This window comes from Nannobrachium achirus (genome assembly GCF_963921795.1).
Source record: "Nannobrachium achirus genome assembly, chromosome: 19".
NCBI lineage: Eukaryota > Metazoa > Chordata > Actinopteri > Myctophiformes > Myctophidae > Nannobrachium > Nannobrachium achirus.
The window spans coordinates 45,138,709-45,166,489 of NC_137826.1; the positions used below are offsets into that span (position 1 = coordinate 45,138,709).

General features: G+C 41.8%; 1 protein-coding gene across 1 annotated transcript; it reads right to left on the minus strand.

Moving 5' to 3' along the window:
- Positions 1–421: 421 nt before the first annotated feature.
- Positions 422–27,169, minus strand: xrra1 (X-ray radiation resistance associated 1; the record flags this gene model as incomplete). Its single annotated transcript, XM_080749489.1, has 17 exons — positions 422–573; positions 717–774; positions 3,221–3,336; positions 4,057–4,231; positions 5,964–6,082; positions 6,927–7,020; positions 7,151–7,306; positions 7,354–7,422; positions 11,183–11,232; positions 11,415–11,512; positions 12,165–12,272; positions 18,681–18,835; positions 20,750–20,847; positions 20,962–21,034; positions 21,255–21,326; positions 22,025–22,197; positions 27,106–27,169. The coding sequence occupies 17 exons, from the start codon at positions 27,167–27,169 to the stop codon at positions 422–424; spliced, it is 1,830 nt and encodes a 609-aa protein (XP_080605615.1).
- Between the last annotated feature and the right edge of the window lie 612 nt (positions 27,170–27,781).

A 27,781-nucleotide genomic window follows, 5' to 3' on the forward strand; every position in this document is an offset into this window, starting at 1 on the left:
CACCCAGAAGCAAAATTTTAGTTACAAACGTTCGCTTTGAAAATACATACCGTATATTCAAAGATTTGCACACATTTTCACAACTTTTTCAAAAATAGCAGATATACAAGCTCACAGCGCGGCACTGTCACTGGTTAAAGCATTCAATAATTCTAGGCCTAAATGGGTTAATTAAAAACACACTGTGAAATAAAAGTTTTGTCCAACTGAGAGAATGAGATGAAACTTCCATCTCTGGTTTCTATGCGTGCTCATTCTTCATTAGTAATTAGCTCATTCATTAATTGATCCCGATGACCTGGTTGGTGCCTTGCATGGTTTCCTCCGCCATGCACCCATTATCACCCATATCAATGTGTGTGTGAATGGGTGAATGTAATGCACAATCTATGTAAAGCTCCTTTTACCATGATGCCAGGCTCTAGTCCTTCATTCCCTCATCAGACTCCAGGTTGGTTGCTTGTTCAGCTCTCTTCTCTTGGACCATCTTGTATTTGTCCATCAGGTCCCTCAGCAGTGACACAGCTTCTTCATATAAATGCTTGTCTGGACCCCTGTCCTGCAGGACACTACCTGGACCACACAATAAACATGTACATCTTGTCAAAGTGTGCGTGCGTGCATCCGTGCGTACGCTCGCGCGCACATGTGTGAGAGAGACGTACAGATAGACACTGTAGATAGATAAACAAGTTCTCAACCCCACTGCCTCTCACCCTTGACGCACTTTGGACTCGCTTTTGGCGTCATGCCTGTAACGCGCTGGGATGCTTTCTGCGTTTATCTTGAGACGCGCAGGGAGAGTGTTAGTGCGCATGCGCCGACACATGTTGACTCGAATTGTTATCTCCCCTGAGTGGGAGGCGAACCCGGACCTTGGTGAGTGGCCACGTTGCTGAGCTACTGAGCGGCTGGCCAAACCCCCTTTTTTGTGTTATCTTTGATAATACTGGATACTGGGGGATTAATATTTACTATTCTGTCCATAACGGCACATAACTCGGTAGCGGCGCTGAGTCGGCTCATGCGACCTCCGCACCGCTCGACATGGCGACTCGCTCGCTTGGCGGTGTCTCGCGGGGCTCAAGGTCGCCTGAGACGGCGCGCCTCCGTCACGGTTCCTGTGGCATGAGCAGTAGTGTCGGGTGGCTGGGAAATCCACGGTAGTGGTTTCAAATCCTACTTGGGGATTCCCTTTTTTCTTTTTTTCGGGCAATTCTAGACCTGACAGCTAGAGGAAGCAAGTGTAGAAAAGAGCAAGTGTCTGGGGCCGGACGGATTGGGGCACACCCGAGGCGTCCCCCACTGGAATCAGTGGGGGACTTGACAGGGAGTCAGGCACCCGACGCCTTGGGGCGAGAACGTGTTTGACTGACAGACAGACAGACAGACAGACAGACAGACAGACAGACAGACAGACAGATAATCATACTTAATGGTATTCCTCTGATAAAGCTCTTGCTTTCTTTCATTTCCTGCAGCATTTCTTCAAGGTTTCCATGACGTTTGGTCATTGGTCTGCAGGGCGCTGGGAGAGCTTTGATCTGAGGATTATAGAGATGTTAATCAATATGAATATCAGTATGATGATGACTGATGCCAGGGGTGGACGAGGTTTCTGCCCGACAGTGACGAGATAGAGATATATATATATATATATATACAGTAAGTAGGTATATCATCTGTAGTTTGCTTTAATTGCATATTTGTATTAGCTGTTGAATTAACCACTTAAGCCCTATCTCATATAGTGTCCAAAAGGTGTCGCGATGTGAGCTTGTTTCTGGAAAATCGTGTAATTGTTTGGGAAATGGATTTTTTTTTAACAAAGCAATGCATTGATACAAAAAAAGAAAATCGATTTTGTAACTTAAAGCTGTACTGTGGAAGCTGCTCAACTAGAGGTCAGTAGCGGTATTGCTTTTTTCGGCCGGAGTCGCTGCGGACTACCAAAACGGGGGTCGCGGCGGCCGTCGCGAGCACCTCCGCCTCGCCGATACGCATCCGTAGAGCCGTCTCCCGTCATTTTTAGACCAGGATTGAGGGAGTAGCAGGCAAGATTCCTTCACCAATGTAAACACAGTAGCTGAGGGAAGCTACTTCCTTTAGAGACAGCAAGACTCGCTGTGATTGGCCGGTGGTGTATGATCTGCGCTGTGATTGGCCGGTAGTGTATCATGTGGGAGATGACATCATTTTGACGGGAAATTCTACCCCCCTCACAACTCATAGAAAACATATAAAGAGAAGGCTTCAGAAGCTGAAAATAACAGAGTGGGTGTTCTAAAACTTTAGCGATTTAACAGTTAGGACAATTTTAAGATTTGTTTTATAAAAAAAGTTACATGGTATAACTTTAACTCATTCTGTGCCGATCCCGAACTAGTTCGGCTTTATTTCAATCCAATACAATTTTTTTTTTTATTAATTCACTTACCCCGAGCTGCTTGTAGAGTCGTGGGTGGTCCTGGCTCGCTAGCCGCTAGCCAGCTAGCCATTCTACTCTGTCCGACGATATATTCCATTAAAAATTGTTTAAAATACATTTTTGAGCTCCCCAATGTTCACCCAATGTTCGGCGCCGCTTCCGATGAGTACACGAGTGTGCCGATCCCGAAGTAGTCCGGCTTTTTTTAATGAAATGAATAAAATGATAAGAGGCCTTCTGAAGCCTGGCCTGATTTTTCTAGCTACTAGCCGAAAGCTAGCAACCTCCCGGCCGGCCGTTATTTGCGAACGAAATCGCCAATCTCCGCCTAATCCAATGAAAGACCACATCTTTGAAGGCTTATATCTCTGGATTGTGTCTTTAGGGAAGCGGCGCGAGGTTTATTTACGGCGAAATCGCCCAAAAATGATCTTTTAGATGACAAAATGGGAATAGCCATTCTGTTAGCATTATCATCCGGGACCTTTCCATGACGTGCATGAACGTGAGCACGTGAGGTCCTGGAAGGTGAGGTCCTGGAAGCTAAAGCGCTCGCCTATGAGAGATACCCTGGCATTCTATGGCCCCTAGAGGGCGCTGGCACTAAATGAGTTAAGCTTGGAATACCTACTGTAAGTGTTGTTGGAAAAGATTGTCAATATATAATTATCTAGTCTTACTTTCAGTCATTATAGCGTAGTTATTATTTCGTTTTCGGTATAAGTGGTGGACTAACGTTTATCGTCGTAGTCTTAGTTGACAAACTTAACAGCGACTCATTCAGCAGCAAACCTTTCTCTCTTGTTCTTTGTATGGACTCTGCAGGCTGTCCAGCTTGGGTCTGGAATCTCTGTAGACGACGGGGTTGTTCAGAGCGTGCTTCAGCATTCTGACAGTAGGCTGAATTCCTGTGGAACACACAACAGTCACTGGGGATGATGGGGTTCAAGGATCCACGGCGGAATTCTCTACAGCAGGCAGTGGTGGAAAAAGGGCTCACATTTTTTACTTTGTTTTTTTACAACAAGGGTTCATATTTTAGATTGTAATTAGAGAAAAGAAAATATGTTTTCATTTACTTCTTTCTATTGTTTTAGTGATTTTAATTACTTTGATTTCAGTGCATGGGGGTAGCTAAATTTATCTTTTGGATCTTGACTGAGCTGAATATTTTGAGAACCCTTGCCTATGATTTAAAAGGGCAGTATAAATATCTCTTAGCTGTCAGATAATCGCCATCTATTTCTATTGTTTATTTATGTTTGGAGTAAGGGGGGGCAGGACATAAAAATATAATACATTGAGTTGTGTTCTTGATCTTGGAAGTGTTTTCTGCAGCTATATTAGGTGTGCCAACGGTGACGCAATTGTAGTCCTAGAGCGGCCATATTTTGGGTCTAACACAGGTGTTTCAATTGTTTGATTGGCATAGAACTAATGATCTACTCCAATCAGAACACCTGTGTAAGGCTGTGTTTGACCTAAAATATGGCCGCTCTAGCCTCTAGGACTACAATTGACACACCCTATATGCATTACAAGTGGCACAAATAAATAATTAAATGAATCGAACAGAAATGAAAGCTTTGGTGTGAGCAGGAAGAGGAAGTCAACACCGTAATGCTTACCAGCTCCTTCCATCAAATCAGGATATGCTTTTGCATTCGTCAGTATTTTGTAGCTCTTGTTCTCACATGTTTCAGGGTTGGTGTCGTCACCCTGCTCGCTCTCCGTTTCGCCAACACTTTGTTGTGCCTCTTCTTCAGCTGTCAGATCGAGCTCACAGTCGAGAAGGTCTGTCGGCTGATAGTGAATATGATATTAATGACCAAACGTTAACAACATCACTTAACATATGCATGACTTGTACATTACACGCCAATCACACCATTACATTCAAAATAATAAAGAGATTGACAACAATACCCACAATCCCTCAGCACACTGCTCAGCTGTTTCCAAAGCTCATTTGTTATACTCTAGTATCAAAATATTTTCCATTCTGCTGATGGCAGACAATGAGGCGAATTTGAAGCTTGAGTGTTTGAGTTGGTTATTGGTTTGATGATCATTGTTTGTGAATGGTCATGCCTGTTCATTGTTTAAGTCAAATACAATGTAAAAGTGTCCTGTAATTTTCATCACTACTGCGCCTATGTTTTATAACAGTGGCCGTGGGTACTTCTTGCTACGGATACATCTTGTGCGTTCAGTCCGTCCAGTTGGGAGCTGTCCGTAAGGGTCCGTATATGGATCTATTCTAAATCATCCGGAGTACGGAGGCTTGGGAGACAGACCGGATCAACCGGACAAGATTTCTCTCACCCTCCGTTGCTTATGTATTCCTGCGGTTCTTATGTACTACTATGCATGGTACTTAAGTCAGTCCATATGGGCTGGGCTTCCTTGGAAGCATGACACTTTGATACTGATGATTTTACTTTACTTTACTTTGAGGATTTTGTGTGACACTGGTCTAGTATGAACAAGTAGGAGCGTTAATTTAAAATAATGTAATCTTTATTACATTCTTTTTTTTTTTAATATGGAGGTTTCTGCAACAATATCCAATGTGTACTGTACCTGCGTGAAAAAGAAAGGCTGTGCATCGTGGTCACAGGTTTCTGGTATTGGACTCTCCTTTGTCTCATATTTCGGGGCCATTTTCACATCTGCCTCCTCAGTTTCCCCGGCCTTGGCTGGTGAAACATGTCCATCCTTTATGGCCTCCACAAAACGTTGGTCACCAAAAGGAGGAGACCGAAGAAGAACTGCTTCTCTTATTGCGGGCTTAATATCTGGGATTGCTTTTGCCACCTGCGACAACAATAAAAACATAAAAATTATTTGAATACGTAATGTAATCAAAACTTATTAATGGCACGGTCACTCCACACTTTTATTCTACCTATGCATTTCAATGTCTGCAAAAAACAAAACAAATAAAAAACATCCCCATCGATATGCAGAATCTGCCCTCATAGGTAGCCTCGCGTAGCCAGGCTTACTCATCTGCGAAGAGAAAAGCCTGGTGAAAATCTGAGGCAGAGACCGTTCTAGGAGGTGGGGCTGAATTTTCCCGGAAGTTGAATTTTTTTCACAGTGCGGTGTTCCTGCAAACGTATTCCCCGCTGGAAGAAATCTGGTCTACGTCTCCATGCTCCGTCGGTTGCACTCGCAATAAACAATATACAAACAAAAACATTGATTCAGGCGATGTTACAACTATTAAGAGCGAGTTAAGAGCTACAATATTTGTGTTTGTTTAGCTGAGGAATGTAAACAGACACGCACCGCATGAAGTAACTTCCGTTAAACGCAGCACTTCTGTTAGAAATCTTGGAACCAACCAGAAGGCATATTGTAGCCAGGGTGCCTCATAGGTAGTATACAAGTGCAGTGTGACCGTGCCCTTATGAGATATTTAAAGAGTTTTAGTGATATAACTGTGTATCTTTTTCAGATTGAGGAACGGTATAGGAGGATGGTATGGGGAAAAATGGACAAACTTAAAAAGTGGGAACGTGATTCAAACCGTTCGTTTTGGGTCGAAGCGCAGCGTGAGCGGGGAACTCTGCACCGCGGGAGTCTTCTGTCGTGTTATCCGAACGCCCAACCTTTCCTGAAGCAAGTACGTCAGTAGAGGAGGGTCTCCTGCATTGAGACATTTAAGAGAGAGACACGTCTCCAACATAATATTCACTCAAAGCATAGACTACTAGAGCATTGCAGTGAGCGTAGTTTACTGGTGCCCCTAAAACATCTCCTGTTAATTTCCTCATAGACTGTCACGAAAATATTGATAACAATTATGTTAAGCCTAGAACCAAGCCATCCAGGATGGCAGTGAATCATGACCATGAAACATTTTGAAAATCTCTAAACAAAGGGTATTTATTAAATGTAGTATATAAAATAATTAAATATAAAAATATGTTTTTATATAGGATCAACGGTTTTATGGTCGTGATTCACTGAGATCCTGGATGGCTTGGTTCTAGGCTTAACATACTGTAATTGTTATAAATACTTTTGTTAAGGTTTTATGGGGAAAATGAATGTGAGATTTTTAGTGGCACCAGTAAACCACTTCCGCAATGATGCTCTAGTCTATACAATCATGTTAATAAACAATGTTTTAAATTTCAGTGGTTCTCAAAAAGGGGTCTGGGGACAGCTAAATCAGTTTCAACGACTTTATAGGTTCCATGGCCATTTGGAAAATAGCCGATCTACAGTTTATAAGCCCACACAACGCATCGGTCGCTTTTGGAATTTTGCAATTAAAATCTTCTCTTGCGGCCCCGCTGCACTCCCTGGCAGCACAAATCATTTTCAGATGGGGCGGGGGGGGGGGGGGGGGGGGGCACCACCACGGGGTCCTAAAATTACATGTCAATTTTTGGGGGTCCCCTGACGTGAAGATGTTTGAGAACCACAAGCTTTACATAAGAAAAAGAGGGGCACATAAGACAGAGGGGAACAAAAGGATGCATACCACTTGTGTGTGTGGTGAGAGGGTTGGAGTGAATGACAACCTCGCCGAGCCGAGGAAACAAGGCCACAGGCAACACCGCCTCTTCCTCTGCTAGCTGACGAGGAGGACGAGGAGGAGGAGGAGACAAGACAGACAAGACAGACAGTCAGAGACAACTTGCGGTGGCTTTATTTTCCCCTCAGTTTTTGCATAATGTTATGTAGATACGAACCAAACAAACAGACCTTATTGTCCGCTAAGTTGAGGAAGCAAAGCTCTGGCAAGGGAAGAGGAGGAAGAGCTTCTTCTTCTTCAGAGTGTTGTTCCCAGCCCATCATCATCTTCTCCTCCGTGTCACGTTCTTTTGGACGACTTGGGGATTGTTGTGGCGAGGAATCGGGCTGACCGCACCGCCGCCAATACCGACGTTTCAGAGATCAAAGATCACAAAAGGCACGCCATGATCGTGATGTTGCATGATATTGTTTTGCGCACAAACAAACAATGGCACGCATGTCTGTCTGGAACAGGTTATAAGCCATTAAAACTGGGAAAGAATCTGTGTCATTTTAGATTTTAACCACTTTAACCATTATTTTGATAGTTTGATAGATGAATACTTTATTAGCAGTTCGCATAGGAAAAGCAAAGCACAGTACAGTTCAGATACCAGATCTAGTGATAGGATTTAAGTTAAACCCAAGAAAGCACTATGGCAATTGTTTAGATTGGGGCACTTTGTGCCGGGCTACGAGCAGGTCTTTGGATATATATTTTTTCTGAAGCGAGCGTCTTTAACTACAATCTTTGCTTCTTGTGGTCCCTGGAACAAAGATGGCGGTAGGAGCCAAATGCTTTTGGGGATCCTTGATGTGAAAAAGTTTGAGCACCACTTGATATGCAAACATTATCTTAATAGCCTTACCACAATATAATCTAGAACAGTAGATCTAGAACTACAAAGTATTGGCATCAAAATATAATTAGCACAAATGTACTCAATTTTATAAAATAATGCGGTGTGTTGTGAGCTTGTGGATCGGCTATTTTCGAGTTTGAAGTGCAAAATACAGTTTATTTCAAAGCATATTTTGGTATAATCTAAATCTGCAAACTAGTAAGTAAAGATGTCAAATAATTGTAATGTAGTAAAAAAGTACAATATTTGCCTCTGAGATGTAGTGGAGTAGAAGTTTAAAAGTATCAAAACAAAATAGAATACTCAAAGACTTTGAGAAAACTGTTAAATATTTTGAACTGGGACGTGCAGAGAATGTTGAGAGGCAGGGGCTGAAACTTCTAAAAGGGCCTTTTGGTGGATACAGACAGTATATAAAAAATATCTTGACAGCTGACAACATTTCGCGCTGCGACGCGTTGTGAGCTTGGAGGTCAGATATTTTCCACTGAACTAAGCATAATCAAGTCAATACTGGAGATGTGGCGTAACGGCATGGATTTCTACACAGAAATTCTTTCAGCAAAAGATGTTGCATTCAAGTTCAGGAAAAGGCAATTCTCTTGAATGCTGCATTCAGGTATGGCATGGAAACAGGGCATTTGCATTTCTTTTGTCATAATAAAAATAGCATTTATGGACTGGAAAGGGCACATTTTACAGGGCAGGGGCTCAAGCCCCCTTTGATGTCTATGTGTGCACATGCCTGATTTAGATGTAGAATGGGTTCCTCTGGTCTAACTGGGTTAAGGGGTTAGAGGAGAGGAAGAATAAATACATGTTGATGTTACTGCCTCTAGCTGACCTTGGTCAACAGGAATGAGACATTTTGTTGTTGTTCCTGTTTCATGTTTGCTTTTTAACATTCATACATTTCACCCATCTTGTTCTCTTGTATTGTTCCCCATCTTTTATTCCACTAACAGAAACAAACTTTTCAGTATTACCTCTATTGACTCTAAGATCATTTGGACTTCCCACACAGACACTATCTGATTATGAACAATAAGGCCATCACACGTTAAACACTCACACTAGCAAATTGCATTAGTGGTTCTCAACCACTAATAAGCAGTTGCAATTGTAGGAGTTGAGGCGTTACATTTAGTTTGACTCCAGTTCCACATGATTAATGTTGTGAAAATAGCCAAACTGCAAGCTTAGCTCACAATGCCTCTAATGGCAATTTTTGCCTCTTTTTTAACAAATTATTTAAGTTGGTGGTTCTCAACCTTTTCAGGCTGTGCCCCCCCAATAATCATATTTTAACTGGGGACCCCCCCACCCTGACTAGCACTAAGAGTTGAGGCATTACATTTTGTATAACACGGTTCTATTGTGAAAATAGCCGATCTACATGCTCACAACGCCTCGCAGCATGTAGATCAGCTATTTTCACAATTTCTGCCTCTAATATTTGACAATTTGGCCAATGTTTAATTAGCCATTTTAGAGGTATTAAAAAGTCACTTTAGAAATGTGCAGATACGCTCTATACACTTAAACTTTATGTTGGTTTGTTTATTGTTGAGTGAGAAAACAATGTTGCACATTAAGTTAACCATCTGGGGACCCACAAAAATAATTTGGGGACCCCCTGGGGGTCCCGACCCACAGGTTGAGAACCACTGCCCTACATCGTCACTTCCGACTCTTCCTGTCATCCGGACGAAGATACAGAACTTTCAAATGGGTTTTTGGAAAAGTTTGTTTCAGTAGTAGTTTTGTCCCTTCAGTCATTGCTGCACTAAACAAAGTGCCTCTCTGATATAATGGTTCTGTGTTATACTGAGGACTTCATGTATTGTCTTGGTGTTATGTTGTTGTGTGCCATGTTGTTGTGTGCTACCGTATATTTCCCAAAATGGGTTTGGACCCTGGGGCGTTTAAGAGGAACCAGGTGGCTATCAAGCTTTAATTTGTCTTCCTCGGTCCTCCTGAGGCTTTTGAAACTTTTTCACCAGAAGAGTGCCTTGTTTTGTTTTTTTCTTCTTTTGTTGTACCTTTTGCATGGACTTCTGAGAAGGAATGAGACATTTAATTTGTTTTGTCTATAAGACTGTTTTTTTACACAGCATGTTCAAAAGCCCCATCATTCCATCTTTGTTCTGTACAAAAGGTACAGACAATGGGAAAATGAATATGTAAATGTGATACGTATAAAAGAAAAGTATGTAGATCTAATCAGGTTAACTGTAATGTTGCTGCTATACTGCTTTGTGCTGCTATTTGTATTTGTTGTGTTCTTCCGTATGTTTTAATGTTTTTTGTAGTGTTCGCTGTTTTTATGTGCTGTTTTTATGTGTACCAAAATGGAAATAAGCCTTAGGGTGTTCTTGTGTTTTTATCCTTTGTGATATCTTTGGTTTATTTTATTTTTGTTTTGGAAGTGCCATAGTTTGCACTTTCTTTTATCACCAAATAAAATAAATCAATCAATTTGAGCCAGGAACAGTTAGCCACAGAGCTGAATAAATGTGTGTATAAAAGGGACAGCCAAGACCACTCAGTGTGGTGCAGAGCTAAAGTTCCTGCCCACCACGCAGAGGTTGTGGGTCTGAATCCACTGTAGCGCAACCGGCTTTGTTGAGTGTCTGCCCGTGTTCGGGCCAATTATGCTCATAACAGCTACACGTTATGATCTGTAGATTAGGGATGGGATGATAAGCGATATTATCGTTTATCGTGATAAAAAACACTCTCGATAATCTTATCATGGAGATCTAATTTATCGTGATATCGTCCTCCGTCATGTACTGGGATCAATTCAACTTTTGTTTTCCGAGCTGCATATCTGGTACCACTTAAACCCTCTATATTCGTAAAAGGTACTTATAATATACGTACTTGATAGTTGATACAGTCTTTTTTTCACTCTCTATCAAATAGCCGATCTACAAGCCGATCTGTTTTTGGCAAATGTTCCGCCCAGGATAATGGATTTTGATTATCGCGATAATATCGTAAATCACAATTTCTTTTGTCACAATAATCGTGATATGACATTTTCATATCGTCCCATCCCTACTGTAGCTATTTTCACTAATTTAATATGTTTTCCGAAATACAAAAGAAGTGCCTAATAAGATCAGTCATAAGATATTCATACAGTCTCTGAATGGAGGCGTGGGTTGAAATCCCACTGCTGACACATACTTATCTTGATGAATTGAATACACTCGGGGCTCTTTTTGTGTTATCCTTTAAGCATTTGGTATAACTGTCTGTACCTCTGTACATTTTGCAAACTGTTAATAAAGTATTCAATCAATCAATCAATCAATCAATCAATCAAACAAACAAACAGGGCTCTGCTTACCTCTTGCATTCCTTTGGACAGCTGGTCGCTCGGACTGGAGTCATTATGGGCTGCAGTTAGATGGAAATTACACAATGATATTATTCTTGAGAGAGCTAGAATATACATATTAATATTAGCAAGCCAATTAGTAAGCAGAATGATACTGTTTATCATCCAAGTAGCCTACTGTATTCTGTTGTTGCTGTTTTTGCCCTGTCCTATAGAAAAAACTAAATCTGTGTGTACTCACCATGGTCTTGTTCTTTGTCGTGCTGTTTGGATCCATTCTTCTGTTGTAAATATGGTATTTCAGAGATGTGGTTCCCTTGCAGGTTCAAGTACCGTAGCCTATAAATATACATTACAATGACATATTAAAACAAATAGGATTCCCTGCTGTAGACTGATGGCAGCGGACTTTGTCAAAGTGTCAATAAAACTGCATGCAGAAATTAAATGTAACTACTTAGAGTTTATAGCCTACTACTTCATTGACCAGGTGAGGGTCTATGCTTGATTCCCTTCCTTCTACACCAAATTGCTTTGCCAAAAACAGCAGTTAAAATAACTTTTACTCAACCCTAATATATTTGTGAGGCAAATCTCGTGGCTTCCTATAATAAATTAAATTGTATATCGTACATGGGTATCTTTTAATGATGCAAAACCAGGTTTAAATTGGGTCTGACTTAAGCTTTTAGGGCTTTGTCAAAGTGTGTGCATGGGTGCAAAGCTCTTCCAGCAGCGATAACATCTTTAATGACCCTTGATATCGTCTCTGTCGGATGGAAACCTCGCTCATACTGTAAGTCCAAAACTGTTACAAGGATTCAAAAATAGCAGATCTACAAAACTTATCACACAGTGACACGTTCCGCTACTTTTGATGATTCTATGTGACGCTGTAGTATGATCGAGTAGGGTGTTAATTGATGAAAAAGACCACAAAAAAAAAAAAATATGGAGATAAGAGTTTCTGTGAAAGCAGAACAAACAGCACCTCCTCAGGTTGGCCAGAGAACTGAAGACGTCAGAGGACAGTTTGTTATCATCCAGCATCAGCACCTCAAGAGACCCGAACAGTGAAGAACCGTCTTCTGCAACTGGACTGAGGAATAACAATACATTACATCAACAATACAATACCCTTTTAACATACCAGTAAGACTCCCTAATCGGGAGATAAGCGACCGCCAGGTCGCATGTATACACAAATTGGCTTTAGCAACCTCATGGTGGCACTAGAAGAGGGGCATGTGAGAAATCAGGGGCGGAGGTTGTGGTTTGCCAGCCAAGGAGTGTGTGTGTGCAAAGTTTGGCATGGATACGGATAGGGCCAACGGTGCCGGAGATAAGAGTATGGGCAAAAGTGTGACGTGACGTGATGTGACATGACGTGGCGGACAGACAGACAGACTGACTGACTGACGGAGGGACTGTCAGACAGCCGGTGGAGGTTGTCATTGTAACTTGCGACCTGGCGGTCGCAACAATAAATTTAGACCCAAACAGTGACCCGTCTTCTGTAACCGGACAGGGGAATAACAAGACGTTCTGTATCAGTGGTGGAAAGTAACCAAGTGCATTTACCCTTGAGTACTGTACTATTAGTAGACTACCTTCAATACTGTAAATAATTGTACTCCACTAAATCTCAGAGGCAAATATCACACTTTTCTTTTTACTCCACAACAAATATTTGAAAAAATTGGTTACAAGTTACTTTGTAGATTTAAATCATTATTACAAAACATACATTGGGCAACATAAGCACAGAAATAATAATTTAACCACTTTAAACCTGTTTTTTTCCGTGGCCAAACATAAAAATATCGAGTTCCTTGCACGTGATCACGCTTGAGAACCATGCACTATTCTCCTATATTCTCTCTATATTAATATTCAATTATTTAGTTAGAACTCCCTCCCTCCGTCCTGCCAGTTGTTCCTGACATGCTGCAAGTGCAGTTCCATAGTGATTATGTAAAGCTGCTTTGAGTTACGAGAGAAGCTTTGACAGGCTTCCCACAAAGCTGCAGTCACAACCAAAACCTCCATGTTTTCTGGCAAACACTCTGTCCTTAAAAAAAATAAAAAATATATAACTTCCATTGGTAGGAAGAAAGAAAGCACTCCGATTCAACTCAAAGAACATTTCTATCTCTATTTGGTCTTCAACTAGTGATGGAATAATGTTGTTGACTAATTAAGACTAAGACATTTTGATATTTAGTTGACACAGACTAGAACAGGGGTTTTCAATTTTCTTTGACACAGGGTACCCCTGTAAATAACCTTTTCATCCACGGCACAGCTGAATTACACTGTTAATTTTTAGAATCTTACATCATATTGGAGAAATACCCGTTTCCATCAGAACTGACTCAAAATAACTTTATACTTGACCACTTGAACCCCAGCATGGCGATCTACAAGCTCACAACGCGTCACGTTGTGGCGTGTTGTGAGCTTGTAGATCGGCTATTTTTGGTGAAGAGAGTTGTCGTAGATAAAAAAAGAACTCATCAAGTACAGTGCAATCAGGTCTGTTTTACTAAGCATAGTGAAGTGATATTGATCTAGTGATATTGATGAATTCCAAATATTATCAAATTATCTCGCGGCACCCCTGGACTGGCATCACGGCACCCCAGGGTGCCCCGTCACCCACTTTGAAAACCCCTGGACTAGAATAACACTAAAATAGGACTAAAACTAAATGGTGTGTTATTCAAAAGACTAAGACTAAAGTAGAAAGGTGCAATACTGGGAAATTGCAAGAAAGAGCACACTGACACAAGCCGCAAGGAATGAATGAAATGAATCCCGTCTTACCATTTATATTACATATTGTGATAACAGTGACAACAGTGTGTGAAGCATGACCAAAAGCTTACTTTTTACATTTGTGCAAGCAGGCTCACTTTGCTGGCAAAGAAATCTCGTGCAGAGAACAAAAGGGTGTTGCCTATAACAACAACCACTCAGAATTTGCTGTCAAAATGAACACTGAGAAGTACTCTGATTGTTTTACTCGATCTATCCCTATAAATCTAGCGTAATTGGTCAATGCATATTTTGCATTAATAATTTAAATCTGCAAAGTACTAACTAAATATGTCAAATAATTTAGTGGAAAAAGTACAATGTTTGCCTCTGAGATGTAGGGGTGTAGAGGTTTAAAAGAATCAAAACAAAATAGAAATACTCAAGTAACGTAATATATATATATACCTAAAAGTTCCTTGAGTAAAATGTACATTACTTTACACCACTTGGTCCCAAAGCACTCAAAGCAGAGATATCATTTCTATTTTGGTCAACATGCATGGGAAACAATAATTTTAGCATCTGTGGCACCCTCTCTTGGTCAAAGCACCGCTGACCAATTATTCTCACTCTTCAACAAAGAACAATTACACTACAGTGTCCATTTAATATTCTTCTGCTTCACAGTACAAGCTGGAGTGTTGAAATATAACCCAGAAAGTCTGTCATTCTTTTTTCTTATCATTATTAAGATTATTATTGACATGAATTACATATAAAAATGGACTGTGTCTATTATTTTGGGCTATAAGTGACACGAGGCCAGCTTTAGTGTTTGATTGGCTCACTGGTTCTCAATGTGTGGTCTGGGGACCCCCATGGGGTCCATGGGGGAGAGTTCCAGATGGTCCCCAGTACTGTGCTAAATTATTGATAGTTAGGAACCAAATAAAGAAGTAAATAATAAAACCTAACATCTACAATGTTTGTGGTTTGTGATTTAACCAAATGGACCCACACCTCTCAGAGTTAAATTGACTTTCACAATGTAGATTAGTGTCACAGAGATGACATTTATAAATACGCTCGTAGGTATGCTGTTTTTTAGCTAATGTTCCACTCAGAATAGGGATGCTAGGGTTCAAGTAGGGCTGTCACCATTATGACATTTTACATTAATACGGTTAATTGTCACTCAAATCATTTATACGATTTAATTGTGTTTTTGTCGTTGACAATTACATTTCTGTTTGGCTTGTAGGCTTTGAAGGTGCACATGGCAGATATGACATGTAGCCTAAATGTACAAAGAAATTACTGACATATTTGACAACTTTATACTTAAAAAAGAACATTGATAGTGGAAGTAGCCGATCTACAACTAAGCCCGACGCGTTGTGAGCTTGTAGATCAGCTATTTCCACTATTTTTGAAAATGATTGAAAATATATGAAAAGTTTTCAACATGTAAGCGATTAGGACAAAATAATTTGCGATTATATCAAATAATTGCGATTATATCAAATAATTGCGATTAGACGATTATATTTAATAATTGTGACAGGCCTAGGTTCAAGTGGTTAATGTAAAAGTAACCCCCGCAGTAGCCTCGGAAACCCAGACTGTCTGCAGTCTGCGTTAGGTTAGAGTGCCCCCGCAGTAACTCTGTTGAAGACCCCTGCGTCGTGATAATCGATGCCTTTGAATGTGTTCCAGGTATCAGCCTCATACACGTGGTGTCTCTAACATCCCCTCTGGAGATAACACCAGCACATGACACATCTTTGGACATCACAGCTGCCAAGGCTGTCAACCCAGCTGCAAACCCTCCATAAATCAACTCATAACTTCATCGTTTCATGTATTTCACTCTGAAGAGAGTGTGTACACGAATGGAACCAAGATGGACCCCGTGATCGAGGGTCCATTTTGTTCCATTTGTAACACACTCTTCAAAGTTATAGCCCGGGTTTAGAAGATGTAAGTTATGTTTGGTTTCTTCAAATAAATGAGTGTATGAGAGTGCAACATTTAGGCTTAAGGTCGTTGCACACTGCTGCGTTTTTCCGGACGAATAAAGGAGCGAATTTTCGGAGCACGTAAATAAAGAAATCAACCTCACGTTATGTCAATCACGTTTGCACACTGCCGCCTGTTTCGTATTTATTTTCGGACCACTTGGTCCCTTCTCTCTCTCTCTCTCTCTCTCTCTCTCTCTCTCTCTCTCTCCTTGCCCTGAAAAACGCATTTCGCAACAAAAAAACGCAGCAGTGTACAACCAGCTTTGAGAGTGTAAGAATGGAACCAATGGATCTGTGAGGGTCCATTTGTGACTGAGCATGACACTGGGGCAGTCATTTCGGAAGCCACTACTTTAGACCACAGCTGAAATTACTTTTTTCTTTTTTTCTAAAATGTGATAAAGCCACAAAAGCATGTCATAAATATCAGGCTACATTTCACTTAAACGCCAGAGCTTAACTCTGCATGTAAATAAGACTTTTTTTTAATTAATGTGAGAGATCGGGACATAATTCTGTTGGTCCTCCCAAATTTAGAACTTGAATATCTCAAAAGTAATATTTCAGCATGGCATTTGTCTATAAGCCATATCTTCAAAACTGTTGGGTCAATCTCCACAACCAATATATAATTTTGTAGCTATGATTCCCAGCTTTCAAATGAAATGAAAAAATGAAAATGTAAAAAAAAAAAAATTCAATGACTAGCCGTCAGCCGCACTGGGACACATTTGGTTCCATTCGTTCCACTCTCAGAGTTAGCCTAAATTTAAAGATGTACGTTTTATTTGTTTTCTTAAAATACATGTATTTGTATTATTTCTCGTGTTTAGCCTATATGACATTTGTTTTAGATTTTGAATGTGGAAATGTGGAAAAAGAGCATTAATTGTTGCAGGTATATTTTTGACTACTATGATCTGGGGACTAGGAGGGGTGCAAAATTTTACCCTTACAACTTACAAGTCTGTAACTCTGAGGGTGTACAAATGGAACCAAATGGACCTGTGAACACTGGTGGTCGATCATACCACATACGTAGACTGGGGGTCCCGGGCAGAGATAACCCTCTGTACACTCTTGGTGGTTTTACAGACCTGCTTTATTCTGTTCCTACAACCACAAATAAACCTGGAAGCAGCATTTAGTTCTTATGAACCACGTTATCTGGAACAAACTCCTGGAAGAGAAAAAGTAAAGACCTTTCCTGTTTGCTGCTGCTGTTGGTCTAGTTACTCTTTCTTTCTCTTCTGCACTGGAACTGTCTGTTTCTTTTACTCCTTTTGTTTTATGCATCGTAATAATGTCATCATATAATTATTTGTGTTTCCTTTGCTTGTTATTCTGCATAAAGCACAAACAAGTCATGAAGATTTGAGCAAATCTTTGTATATAATTATGTATTTTTAAAGCGAACATTTGGAACTCAAATTTTGCTTCTGGGCGTCCCTGGAACTAAATATTTTGAGATAGGGGTCCGTGGTCAAATACATATAATTGAGGGGGTCCTTGACATGAAAATGTTTGAGAACCACTGACATAGAAAGGTATTGGTTTTTCAGTTAGGATTTAGGAGAGATTTATAGAATCAGGTCAAAAGACTTGCACAAAATCTTCATGATTTTTTTTTTAAAAGCAGATCTGTAGATCGATATGTAGATCTGCTATTTTTCAATAGTTAAAACATAAAAGAACGGTTAAAGTATTAATGCGCACCCAGCCTAAATTAAGTTAAATTGTCTCCTGTTGTTGAAACGTGCTACGCAAATAGAAAAACGTCTCTCCAGCACTGAGGATTCTTAGCGTGTGCAGGGGCGTCACAAGGGGTAGGAAAGTGGGACTGAGTTACCAGGGCCCAAGGTGGAGGGGCCCTAGTAACTTTAGCTATTGAAAAAATAGCAGATATACAAGCTCACAGCGCGGCACCGAGTGCCGCGCTGCGAGCTTGTAGATCTGCTATTTTTGAAAAGTTCGTGAAAACATGTGCAAATCTTTTGAATATGTATTTTTTAAGCGAACATTTGTAACTCAAATTTTGCTTCTTGGGGGGGTCCCTGGAACTAAATATTTTGAGATGGGGGTCTAGCTGTGGCCAAATTCATATCATTTTGGGGGTCCTTCACATGAAAAGATTTGAGCATCACTGACATAAAACTGTTTGTTTTTTGACATAAAACTGTTGTTTTTTTCGCACTGTTTTTCGACATTGCACTATTAGGTGTTGTTGGTAGTTTCTGAGTATTTGTCTTGTTTAACAATGACAGTGAGATACTTGTTGCACTAACTAGCATTGACTGCTTTGGTCTCTTTTTTGTAAGACACTTTATGTATATATACTTATATTTAATTCGCCCCCTTTATTGATGCACCTTCTCTTTATTGGTACTGTACTGCTCTTGTTTTTTACTCTTATCTATTTTTTCCTACTTCTCTGTAACTTTGTAAATAACTGTATACTGCTGTGCTACAACGGGACAACTGAATTTCCCCCTCGGGATAATAAAGGTATCTATCTATCTATCTAGAAACATGGGTTTCTTGCACACATTTTCACAATTTCACAAAAATAGCAGATCTGCAAGCTCGCAGCGCGGCACTCGGTGCCGCGCTGTGAGCTTGTATATCTGCTATTTTTCAAGTTAACATTCATGGGGGGCCCCGCAGTGAATCCTTGTACCCAGGGCCCAGAATTTGGTGTGACGCCCCTGAGTGGTGTGCATACTGACATGTGCTCCGTGTGGCACAGCGGTGGAGGAGAGGCCAGGTCAGCAGGCAGACAGCGCAGCTTATTCCCAGAAAGATGAAGCACTCGCAGCCGTGGAAGGAGACCAATGGAAACAAGCGCACTGGCAGACACGCCGTTGTAAGACAAATCAAAAATCTGAAAAACGGTGAGATGAGATATATCTTCAGAAGAAGGATATGGGATTCAAGTCGGTGTCACTTATCAAGAAATCTAACAAATCAAGTCCCCCCCCCCCCCTCCCCGCTTAGCCAAGTTTTCGCTGATCAAAAACATAGATTTTGAAGACTTTCATTGAGTTCCAAGGTGAAATATCCCCCATCATTTGAAAACAATTAAAGGCCTTACAAAATGATAGTCTGGCACCGTAACGCACAAAGTACAGGCAGAGGTTACTATCAAAGCTCTCTGCAATACGTAACTTTTATTACGTCCCGCCGGGGGATTCGAGCCCCGGGCCTCCCACTGCGCGGTGGGAGAACCAGGCGTCTACTGTACCGCTAGGCAAGAGGGTACCAGTAGGAGCGAGATCATTTATCGACCTCCAACCTGGTCGCAACCTGGTCGCTAAATCTACCGACCGGGTCGCTAAATCTACCAACCGGGCTGCAAAATCACCGACCAGGTCGCTAGATCTACCGACCGGGTCGCTAAATCTACCGACCGGGCTGCAGTTTTAGGTCGGTAGATTTAGCGACCCGGTCGGTAGATCTAGCGACCCGGTTGGTAGATCTAGCGCCCCTGTCGGTAGATTTAGCGACCCGGTCGGTAGATTTAGCGACCCGGTCGGTGATTTTGCGGCCCGGTCGGTGATTTAGCGACCCGGTCGGAAGATTTAGTGTTAGCAACCCGGTCGGTGATTTAGGGTTGCGTCGGCAGGTTTGTTACTGAGGTACGGTTACTGAGATTAAGGTTAGGGTTAGCAGCCCGGTCGGGGGATAAGCGACCCGGTCGGTGGATTTACCTACCCGGTCGGTGAATTTAGCGACCCGGTCGGTGGATTTAGCATCCGGGTCGGTGGATTTAGCGACCCGGTCGGTCGATTTAGCGACCCGGTCGGTAGATTTAGCGACCCAGTCCGTGATTTACCGGCCCGGTCGGTAGATTTAGCGACCCGGTCGCTGAAAACTACCGACCAGGTTGCAACCCGGTTGTAGGTCGCTAAATGATCTCGCCCTCTCTCGAGGGTACAGCTCTACTTGTCAACCGGTATAGTGTGCTGTGCTGTACCCGATACCAGGGTCCAAATGTCTTAATGGAAGAGTCACCCCTGTAAATAACTGTTTCATCCTCGGCACCCCTGAATTACATTGTTACATTACAGCACCTCACATTTACATATGTCATTCTGTCCCCTGGCCTAAGACACAGTTATTATATGTGCCACGAGGAAAACTGGAGAGAGTTTGTTGCCATTAGGACAGATCCAAAGTAACTTACACTTGGCGTCTAGACACTTAAAACCCAGCAAAACTAGCCGATCTACAAGCTCACAACGCATCACGTTGTGATGACGTGTGAGCTTGTAGATCTGCTATTTCTGGTGAAGAGACTTTTCGTCCATGCCTTTTAAATTTTAATAGTTCAAATAGCTGATCTACAAGCTCACAATGTATTGATGTAGATCGGCTATTTGAAGTATTTTATATTGTTTTTCAAAATAGTAAAAAAAAGGCAAAGACGTATTTTCAGAATTCAAATTCCAAAATTGCAAAAGTAGGAGGAGATCTACAAGCTCAAAACGCTTTGTGCCTTTAAGTTTGCAGATCTGCTACTGTTGATGCATTTGTGTGACACTGTAGTGTAGTATGATCAAGTATAGGGCGTTAATTTATGAAAGAAAGCTCAAAAAGGAATATGGAATATGGTAACACCTGCATGCTGAAACAATGCCCAAATTTGGAGATGACTGACATCCCTGATACAGAACGTCTGGGTTCTCCAACATAACTTCTGAGAGACTCCCTCATATACAGTGCATACCCACTCGGGCAAGGTCCTAGTTATTATATACGTATTATTATGTTACAGTCACAGAAACGTCTGTCTTACCTCTAGGTGAGGGAAGTCGTCAGCATTGAATGTCATGTCGCTGATGCCGTTCAGAGAGAGATCCAGCTCTCTCAAAGAGCTGAAACTGCTGAGAAAGCCTGCAGATGCCGTCAAAGGAAAAAGCATGTATTATTTTAAATCACTTTCACACAAGTACTACTGTATACAGCAACCACTACAGTCTCCTTATGGGCAAAAAACATAACATGCACCCAAGCTGAGGGAGTTGTCTGATGCGTCGATGTAAGCAACACTGTCAAACTCCTTCAGGTCTTCTGCCTTAACCTGTACAAAATAAAATAATTAAGTGAATACATGAATAAATGAATGAATGAATGGACAATGATACACGAAAGAAGAAGAATGAATGAATGAATAAGTAAATACATCTTTTACATTTATTGTTTTCCTGTACAAAGGCATAACCCAACTCCACTACACACGATGTCAGTGCTAAAATAATTTAAATGCAGAATGAAAAGGTATAAAAGCGTGTATTTCTTACAGAATTGAGTCCCTGTCCACTGATATTAACGGAGCACAGCTCTGTTGGCTTGTCAACACAATGCAACCGCATCTGCAAGGAGGTGAAACGATGGTAAAACGTTAACCAATGGGACAGTCCTTATCTTTAAAGCAAGGATTTTTTTTTCTTTTGTAAAAGTGGTTGTTTGGCTATATCTTGAAGTTGGAAAAGCTTCACACCAAATTCCCTCACAGGCAAATGTTTGTTGTTGGGTTGACTTTACACATTATCCCATTCCTCAGGAAAATTACTTACCACAATATTTCCAGGCCAAGGACCCCTTAGTTGATAGAGAGATGAAGCAGGGACCCCCACAACCTTTTCATAGATTCCATATAGTTTAATCGTTTAACCGTTTAATCGTTTGACAGCACAATCATCAGTGTATTTTGGATTCATGTCAATTTGGGTTTTCAGATATTTACGTAACCACTTGAACCGTCAATACGTAATAAACTTGACCTTTCACTCTGTACTTAGTGTGCTCTTTTTCTCCCCTCTAAAGCAAACTTCTTTGCCGAAAATAGCCGATCTACAAGCTCACAACACCTCGCAGCGTGGGCGTTGTGAGCTTGTAGATCTGCTATTCTTGGCTAAAGTTCTCCGAATATGGACACTAGGGTTCAAGTGGTTAATATAAAAAAAGGAGGAAAAAAGTTTCTATCACAAAAGATTTGGTGGCCCCCCCTGTAGTAACTCTGAGGACCCCCTAGGGGTCCCGGACCCCCTGTTGAAGACCCTTGACTTACCAGGAAGGGAGCATCTAAGACTTTGCCGGCAGAGTCCGGTGAGGTAGGCCTACGTTCTGTCCCTCTGGGTTTCTTCTCACATGCGTGTGCTTTAACATGTTGTTGGTGTTTGTAGGCGTGCACGTTCCTGTATGTGTGTTCCAGAGCCTCTCTGTGTGCCACGATCCAATGACCTGCACCTAAAACAAATGTTATGTAGACTGGAATTCAATTCAGTTCCATTCAATTCAATTCAATTCAGTTCAGTTCAGTTCAGTTCAGTTCAGTTCAGTTCAGTTCAGTTCAGTTCAATTCAATTCAAAGGAGCTCTTTTGGCATGAGAAAACATACGTTTCCATTGCCATAGTGTCAAAATATAATAAAAATGGTTGAAAAAAGGGAAAGTAAGTACAGTTGGAGGGGGTACAGCATTGTGTAAACAGAGCTATGTCACGTTGCATTGGTATAAATACACATAGCCTATAAAGCTTTTTGAGACAAATAGCAGCATTTTCTCTCAAAACGATTTAAATACAGTAGTAGGCCTACACAAAAAAGCCTCGGATTTAAAATGTGTTTAAAGGTAGAAGCTCTGTTCATACTGTATGTGCAGTAGGTCTAGAGGTCTACTCTATGTTTTGCTCCTTCTACTTGTATAAGTGACAAATAAAACCCTTCCTGATACTTGATGCTGCAGAACTTAGTCCACATTTCCCACACAGGACCCTTACAGTCTATACCTCCCATCTTCTCTTCATACCGTAGGCTCTATAAGTCTAACTAGGAGAGATTTTCCAGAGCCGCTTTACTTGGCCAAGCTGATTGAAGCAGACGTTCGTGGTGGGAGCAGATGGGCTTCTCCATTTGCACATAATGGCTTTAAGAAAAGAATCAGTTTAACGTGTTGGTTTACGTCCCAACATTAGAGCGCCTTGGAGCCCACTCTGTGTCAGAGGGTGTTAAATCATTGAGGAGAGAAGGATCACCCAGTATGCATGCATGCACACACTTGTGTGGAAAACCGGGGTATCACTTCCTAGAATGCACTCGATATGATCATGAATTTCCCCCTAATAGTCATCGTGTCCCACAGCGTGATGCGCATAAGGGAACCATTCTCCCCCTCCGGCATTCATCAACATCCAATAAAATCTGTTTAGGATCTTAAATTGAATGAATCTTGGTTTTCAGTTCTATGGAAAATGTCTTATGTACCGGTATATTGGGCATGCGTATGCGATGCGAGAGTGCGGTCTTTAGCCATCACCAACTCGCCCGGGACTCCTGAATCGCTGCCCTCCACACTCCCCGTCCTATCTAGCATCAGGGTCTTGAGCTCGGCAGTGTTGTTAGCTAAGATGTCGCGCCGGAGTGCTTCTACGTAGGTGGTGCGCTTCTTGCCTTATGGCTTTGCTCTGGGTTGTCTCCCATAGTGTCAATTTGCTTGCCATTAGTTCTGGCGGTGCCCATGACGCAGTGCCCTGCCAGACTCATCTTTCTCTCTGACTTTGTCTGTGACCCGTGGTAAAGGACCACATTTCTGATGTGGTCCGTCCATGTGACACCTAGTGCCATTCGTAGCATTCTTGTGTAGACTCCATCCAGGGCCCTTTCCTGCTGTGCTGTGAGTAGTACTGACTCCACTGTGAGGGTCCATGTCTCAGCCCCATACAGCAGTACTGACTCCACTGTGAGGGTCCATGTCTCGGCCCCATACAGCAGTACTGACTCCACTGTGAGGGTCCATGTCTCTGCCTCATACAGCAGTACTGACTCCACTGTGAGGGTCCATGTCTCAGCCCCATACGGCAGTAAGTACTGACTCCACTGTGAGGGTCCATGTCTCGGCCCCATACAGCAGTACTGACTCCACTGTGAGGGTCCATGTCTCTGCCTCATAGAGCAGTACTGACTCCACTGTGAGGGTCCATGTCTCTGCCTCATACAGCAGTACTGACTCCACTGTGAGGGTCCATGTCTCAGCCCCATACAGCAGTACTGACTCCACTGTGAGGGTCCATGTCTCAGCCCCATACAGCAGTACTGACTCCACTGTGAGGGTCCGTGTCTCAGCCCCATACAGCAGTACTGACTCCACTGTGAGGGACCATGTCTCAGCCCTATACAGCAGTACTGACTCCACTGTGAGGGTCCATATCGCTTGCCTATCTTTCACAGGTCGATTCAAGTATAGATCGACCCCACTCCCCGCCTCCCTGTTCCTCTGAGTTTGTGGAGGGCAATAACTTCCAATCGTATGACTTTTGGAATGGTTCACACACCAGCTAAGAAACGTGGTGTCTGAGAATCATGTTAAGAGGAAGCTGATCAATATATGACCTATTGTTTTCACAGAAGCAATTAAGAAGCGCCTCTGTGAGCGTGGTGTTATTTTCTTTCCATTTCATTAATTTTCTTCTCTCTCACCCGTGTTTTGTGTGTTCTATTTAATCTATCGAGAACACTGAGGTGCAGGTGCATAATGTTATATTATATAACATTTATAGTGAATGCATTTTGCCCTCCATATAACCAGTAAGACTCCCTAATCGGGAGATAAGCGACCGTTGGTCGCTTATCTCCACAAATAGGCCAAAAGTTTGTTTTACCAATTATCAAGACATACGGGCAGTTGACAGTTTGCCATGGTTACTCATTGAAGTTGAATCTCCATATATGGAGACATAAGTTGCTCATACCATAGCAACCATGTTTTTTACAGGGCCTGGGATTGATGACATCAGAAATCTCCATATATGGGCATGAAAGGGATTTTGTTTCTGGAAATATGTCTGTGGGGTGCCACATTTGGAATAAAACACTTACATCACACATCTGGATATCCATACAGCCCATCTAGTTTGCCTGTGTCCATTTATGCCCATATATCTGATGACATTGGGACAATGATCTCCATATATGGGCATAAAACTTATGTTAATTAGTAAAGCCTGGGGATCTCCATATATGGGCATGAGGGGTACCCTAAAAGGGCATCATCTGGGAATAGCAAATATAGTTATCCTAGAAAGTGAAAATCTTACATCAAAGGCCATAACTACCTACCTACCACCATACTGCATTCCTCATTAAACTACCTACCAGTAAGATGCCTATAGGGAGAAAAGCAAAGGGCGAGGTTGCACCATTTCTTGGTCTTCTGGCCAGTGATGTATATCGGACCATTTAACCATATATGGAGACATCTGGTACCCAAAGATATTCACAGATATGGGCTTAATATTGATGACATAAGGGACCTCCATATATGGGCGTAAAAGGGATTTGGTTCCCCTGGCATCACAGGGATCTCCATATATGGGCATAAAATGGATTTGGTTACCCTGGCAACACGGGGATCTCCATATCTCCATATATGGGCATAAAAGGGATTTGGTTCCCCTGGCATCACAGGGATCTCCATATATGGGCATAAAAGGGATTTGGTTCCCCTGACATTACAGTGATGTCAGTGGCTGGTTCTACAGAGGGGATCTCCATTTATGGGCATAAAAGGGAATGTATGTATGATGATGTCAGATATCATAGACGTCATAGGACTTTTGTTGCAGGTCCCGGGTAGCCAGGACAAGCAATCAGTTATTAATGCCCTGTAAAACAGGGGAATGAAGCACACAGAACGTTTGTGGTGTTAACAGTCTGGTTGCTCTCATCAGAATTTATTCACAAAAATCACATATTCACATTTCACTTCATCATCACACAATTCTCTTCATTTCCCATTTCTTTTGTCTCTTTGTATTATAATTTCAATGTCTTTTTCTTTCAGTTTTCACCAAAATACTGTACATCATCAAACCATTACTGTATCACTGGAGTTATTATCACCATTACAATACTGCATGTTTTTCCCATATATTTTCATCATAGCAAACCGGTTATCATCATCACTTCAAAACATACAATAAAGTACCCAATCAGACCTTCATTCACTGTCTTGTCTGTCTCAGGAATGTTTACCTTTAATTCAATGCACTTTAGCTATTTTCATTTAAGTACTAACACTTTTCTCATTCTTCTTCTTTTTATCAATAACAGCTTTAAGTTACTGTGCTTACTGTAATATTTAATTATTAATCCTGAGAGCTTAACTTGTAGTAACCATGTCCAAATACAATAAAATAGCAGATCAAACTTCTTATAAAACACACACCATTACACCAAAATACTGTACAAAAGCATACAAAAACGGGAGCTACATTTTGGGAGTCTGAACTAGGTTTCACATGTTCCTTTGTAAACATTGTGCACGGACGTCGCCATTTTGCGTTCATTCTACAGCCACACTACATGTGTTCTGCAGTGGATTCAATCACAAACAATAACCACATCTTACAAACACTTTGGAGTTAGGCTCCACCATCAGAACGTGTCCTTAATGTTATAATAATCACATAGATATCATTCAGTGAGTTGATGCACAGACTAACCTGTAAAACAGGGGAATGAAGCACACAGAACGTTTGTGGTGTTAACAGTCTGGTTGCTCTCATCAGAATGACGGTGAGCTTCCGGTCTGCAGGTAATAAGCTCCTCTGAGGAGAATTGGGAAAACGCTCTCTGATACTGCCCCCTACTGACCAAACTGAAGATGACTTCCAATACTTCTAGATACATTGCAACTTACAGCTCCCAAAACGAATTCACATCACAAAATAAAATAAATAAATCAACACAAATATGTGACTACATTCTAGGTGGGTCACACGCTCCCCGACAAAGACAATGACTCCCGGCATTCAAAAAAACAAAATACTCTCTTCAATACACTTTTCTCAAACCAAAACTTGTATGTGTCTGTCTGTTAGTATGCAAAGGAAGGTACAGTGTATGGCATCATGAACGGGTATGGCAGTGTTGGGTATAGTGTGGGATAGGGTGAGTAATGTGGGGTCTGTATTCCCCATGCTGGCAATGTCTGTGGTCCACAAAGTCCAATACTGTTGACTGACCCAATTGGCTGGTAGGAGGGCTGTCCAAGAGACTCATATGTCAGTGTCCTGGGTGGTCTCCTGTCTCGCACTGGTCTCCTGACTTGATCACACTGAGGGGGTGCAGGACTGCCATGGTTATTGTCATACCTGACTTGGTCATGTTCATGTTCTGCATTCTGCTCATCATCATCTGCAGTCTGTTCATATTCATGTTCACTCATTTGTTCTTGCTCCATCAGTTCAGGTTCCTCTTCTGCGAAGCTGGGATGCTGCCTGTGCTCTCCTGCTGGTGTGGCCAGCCTTGCTTGTTCAAGTAAGGGTGGAGAAGTCACCGGGTCTCTCTGAGGCATATGAGTGGTTGTTACATTTGGCCTTTGTGACTCAGCTGGCCTTGATACTCTGAGCCAGTACTGTGTTCTTGGGACATCATCATCCTCAGAGTCAGATGAAGCACTGCTTTGGTATGTCTCTCTCTCTGTGTTATTTTCAACATGACTCCTGTTCTTTCTTCTCTCTTTAGTTGGTGCTTGGTTCTTTGACGGTTCAGCCACACTCACAGGTAAGTCATTTACGAGGTGGAGGAGGTTCCTGTGCAGAGTTCGGACTCTGCTGCCACCTGTCTCTGGAGACACTTTGTAAACTGGGCTGTCCTTCATCCGTTCCTAACAATGTGTACGGTTTGTTCAAAGTAGGACCTGAGCTTTCCTGGGCCTCCTCTCTGACTCATGTTGCGAACTAGAACCCTGTCACCGGGTTGTAGAACAACCCCCTTCAGGTGACTGTCATAGCGCTTCTTGCCTCGTGCACTGGACTGCTGACTGTT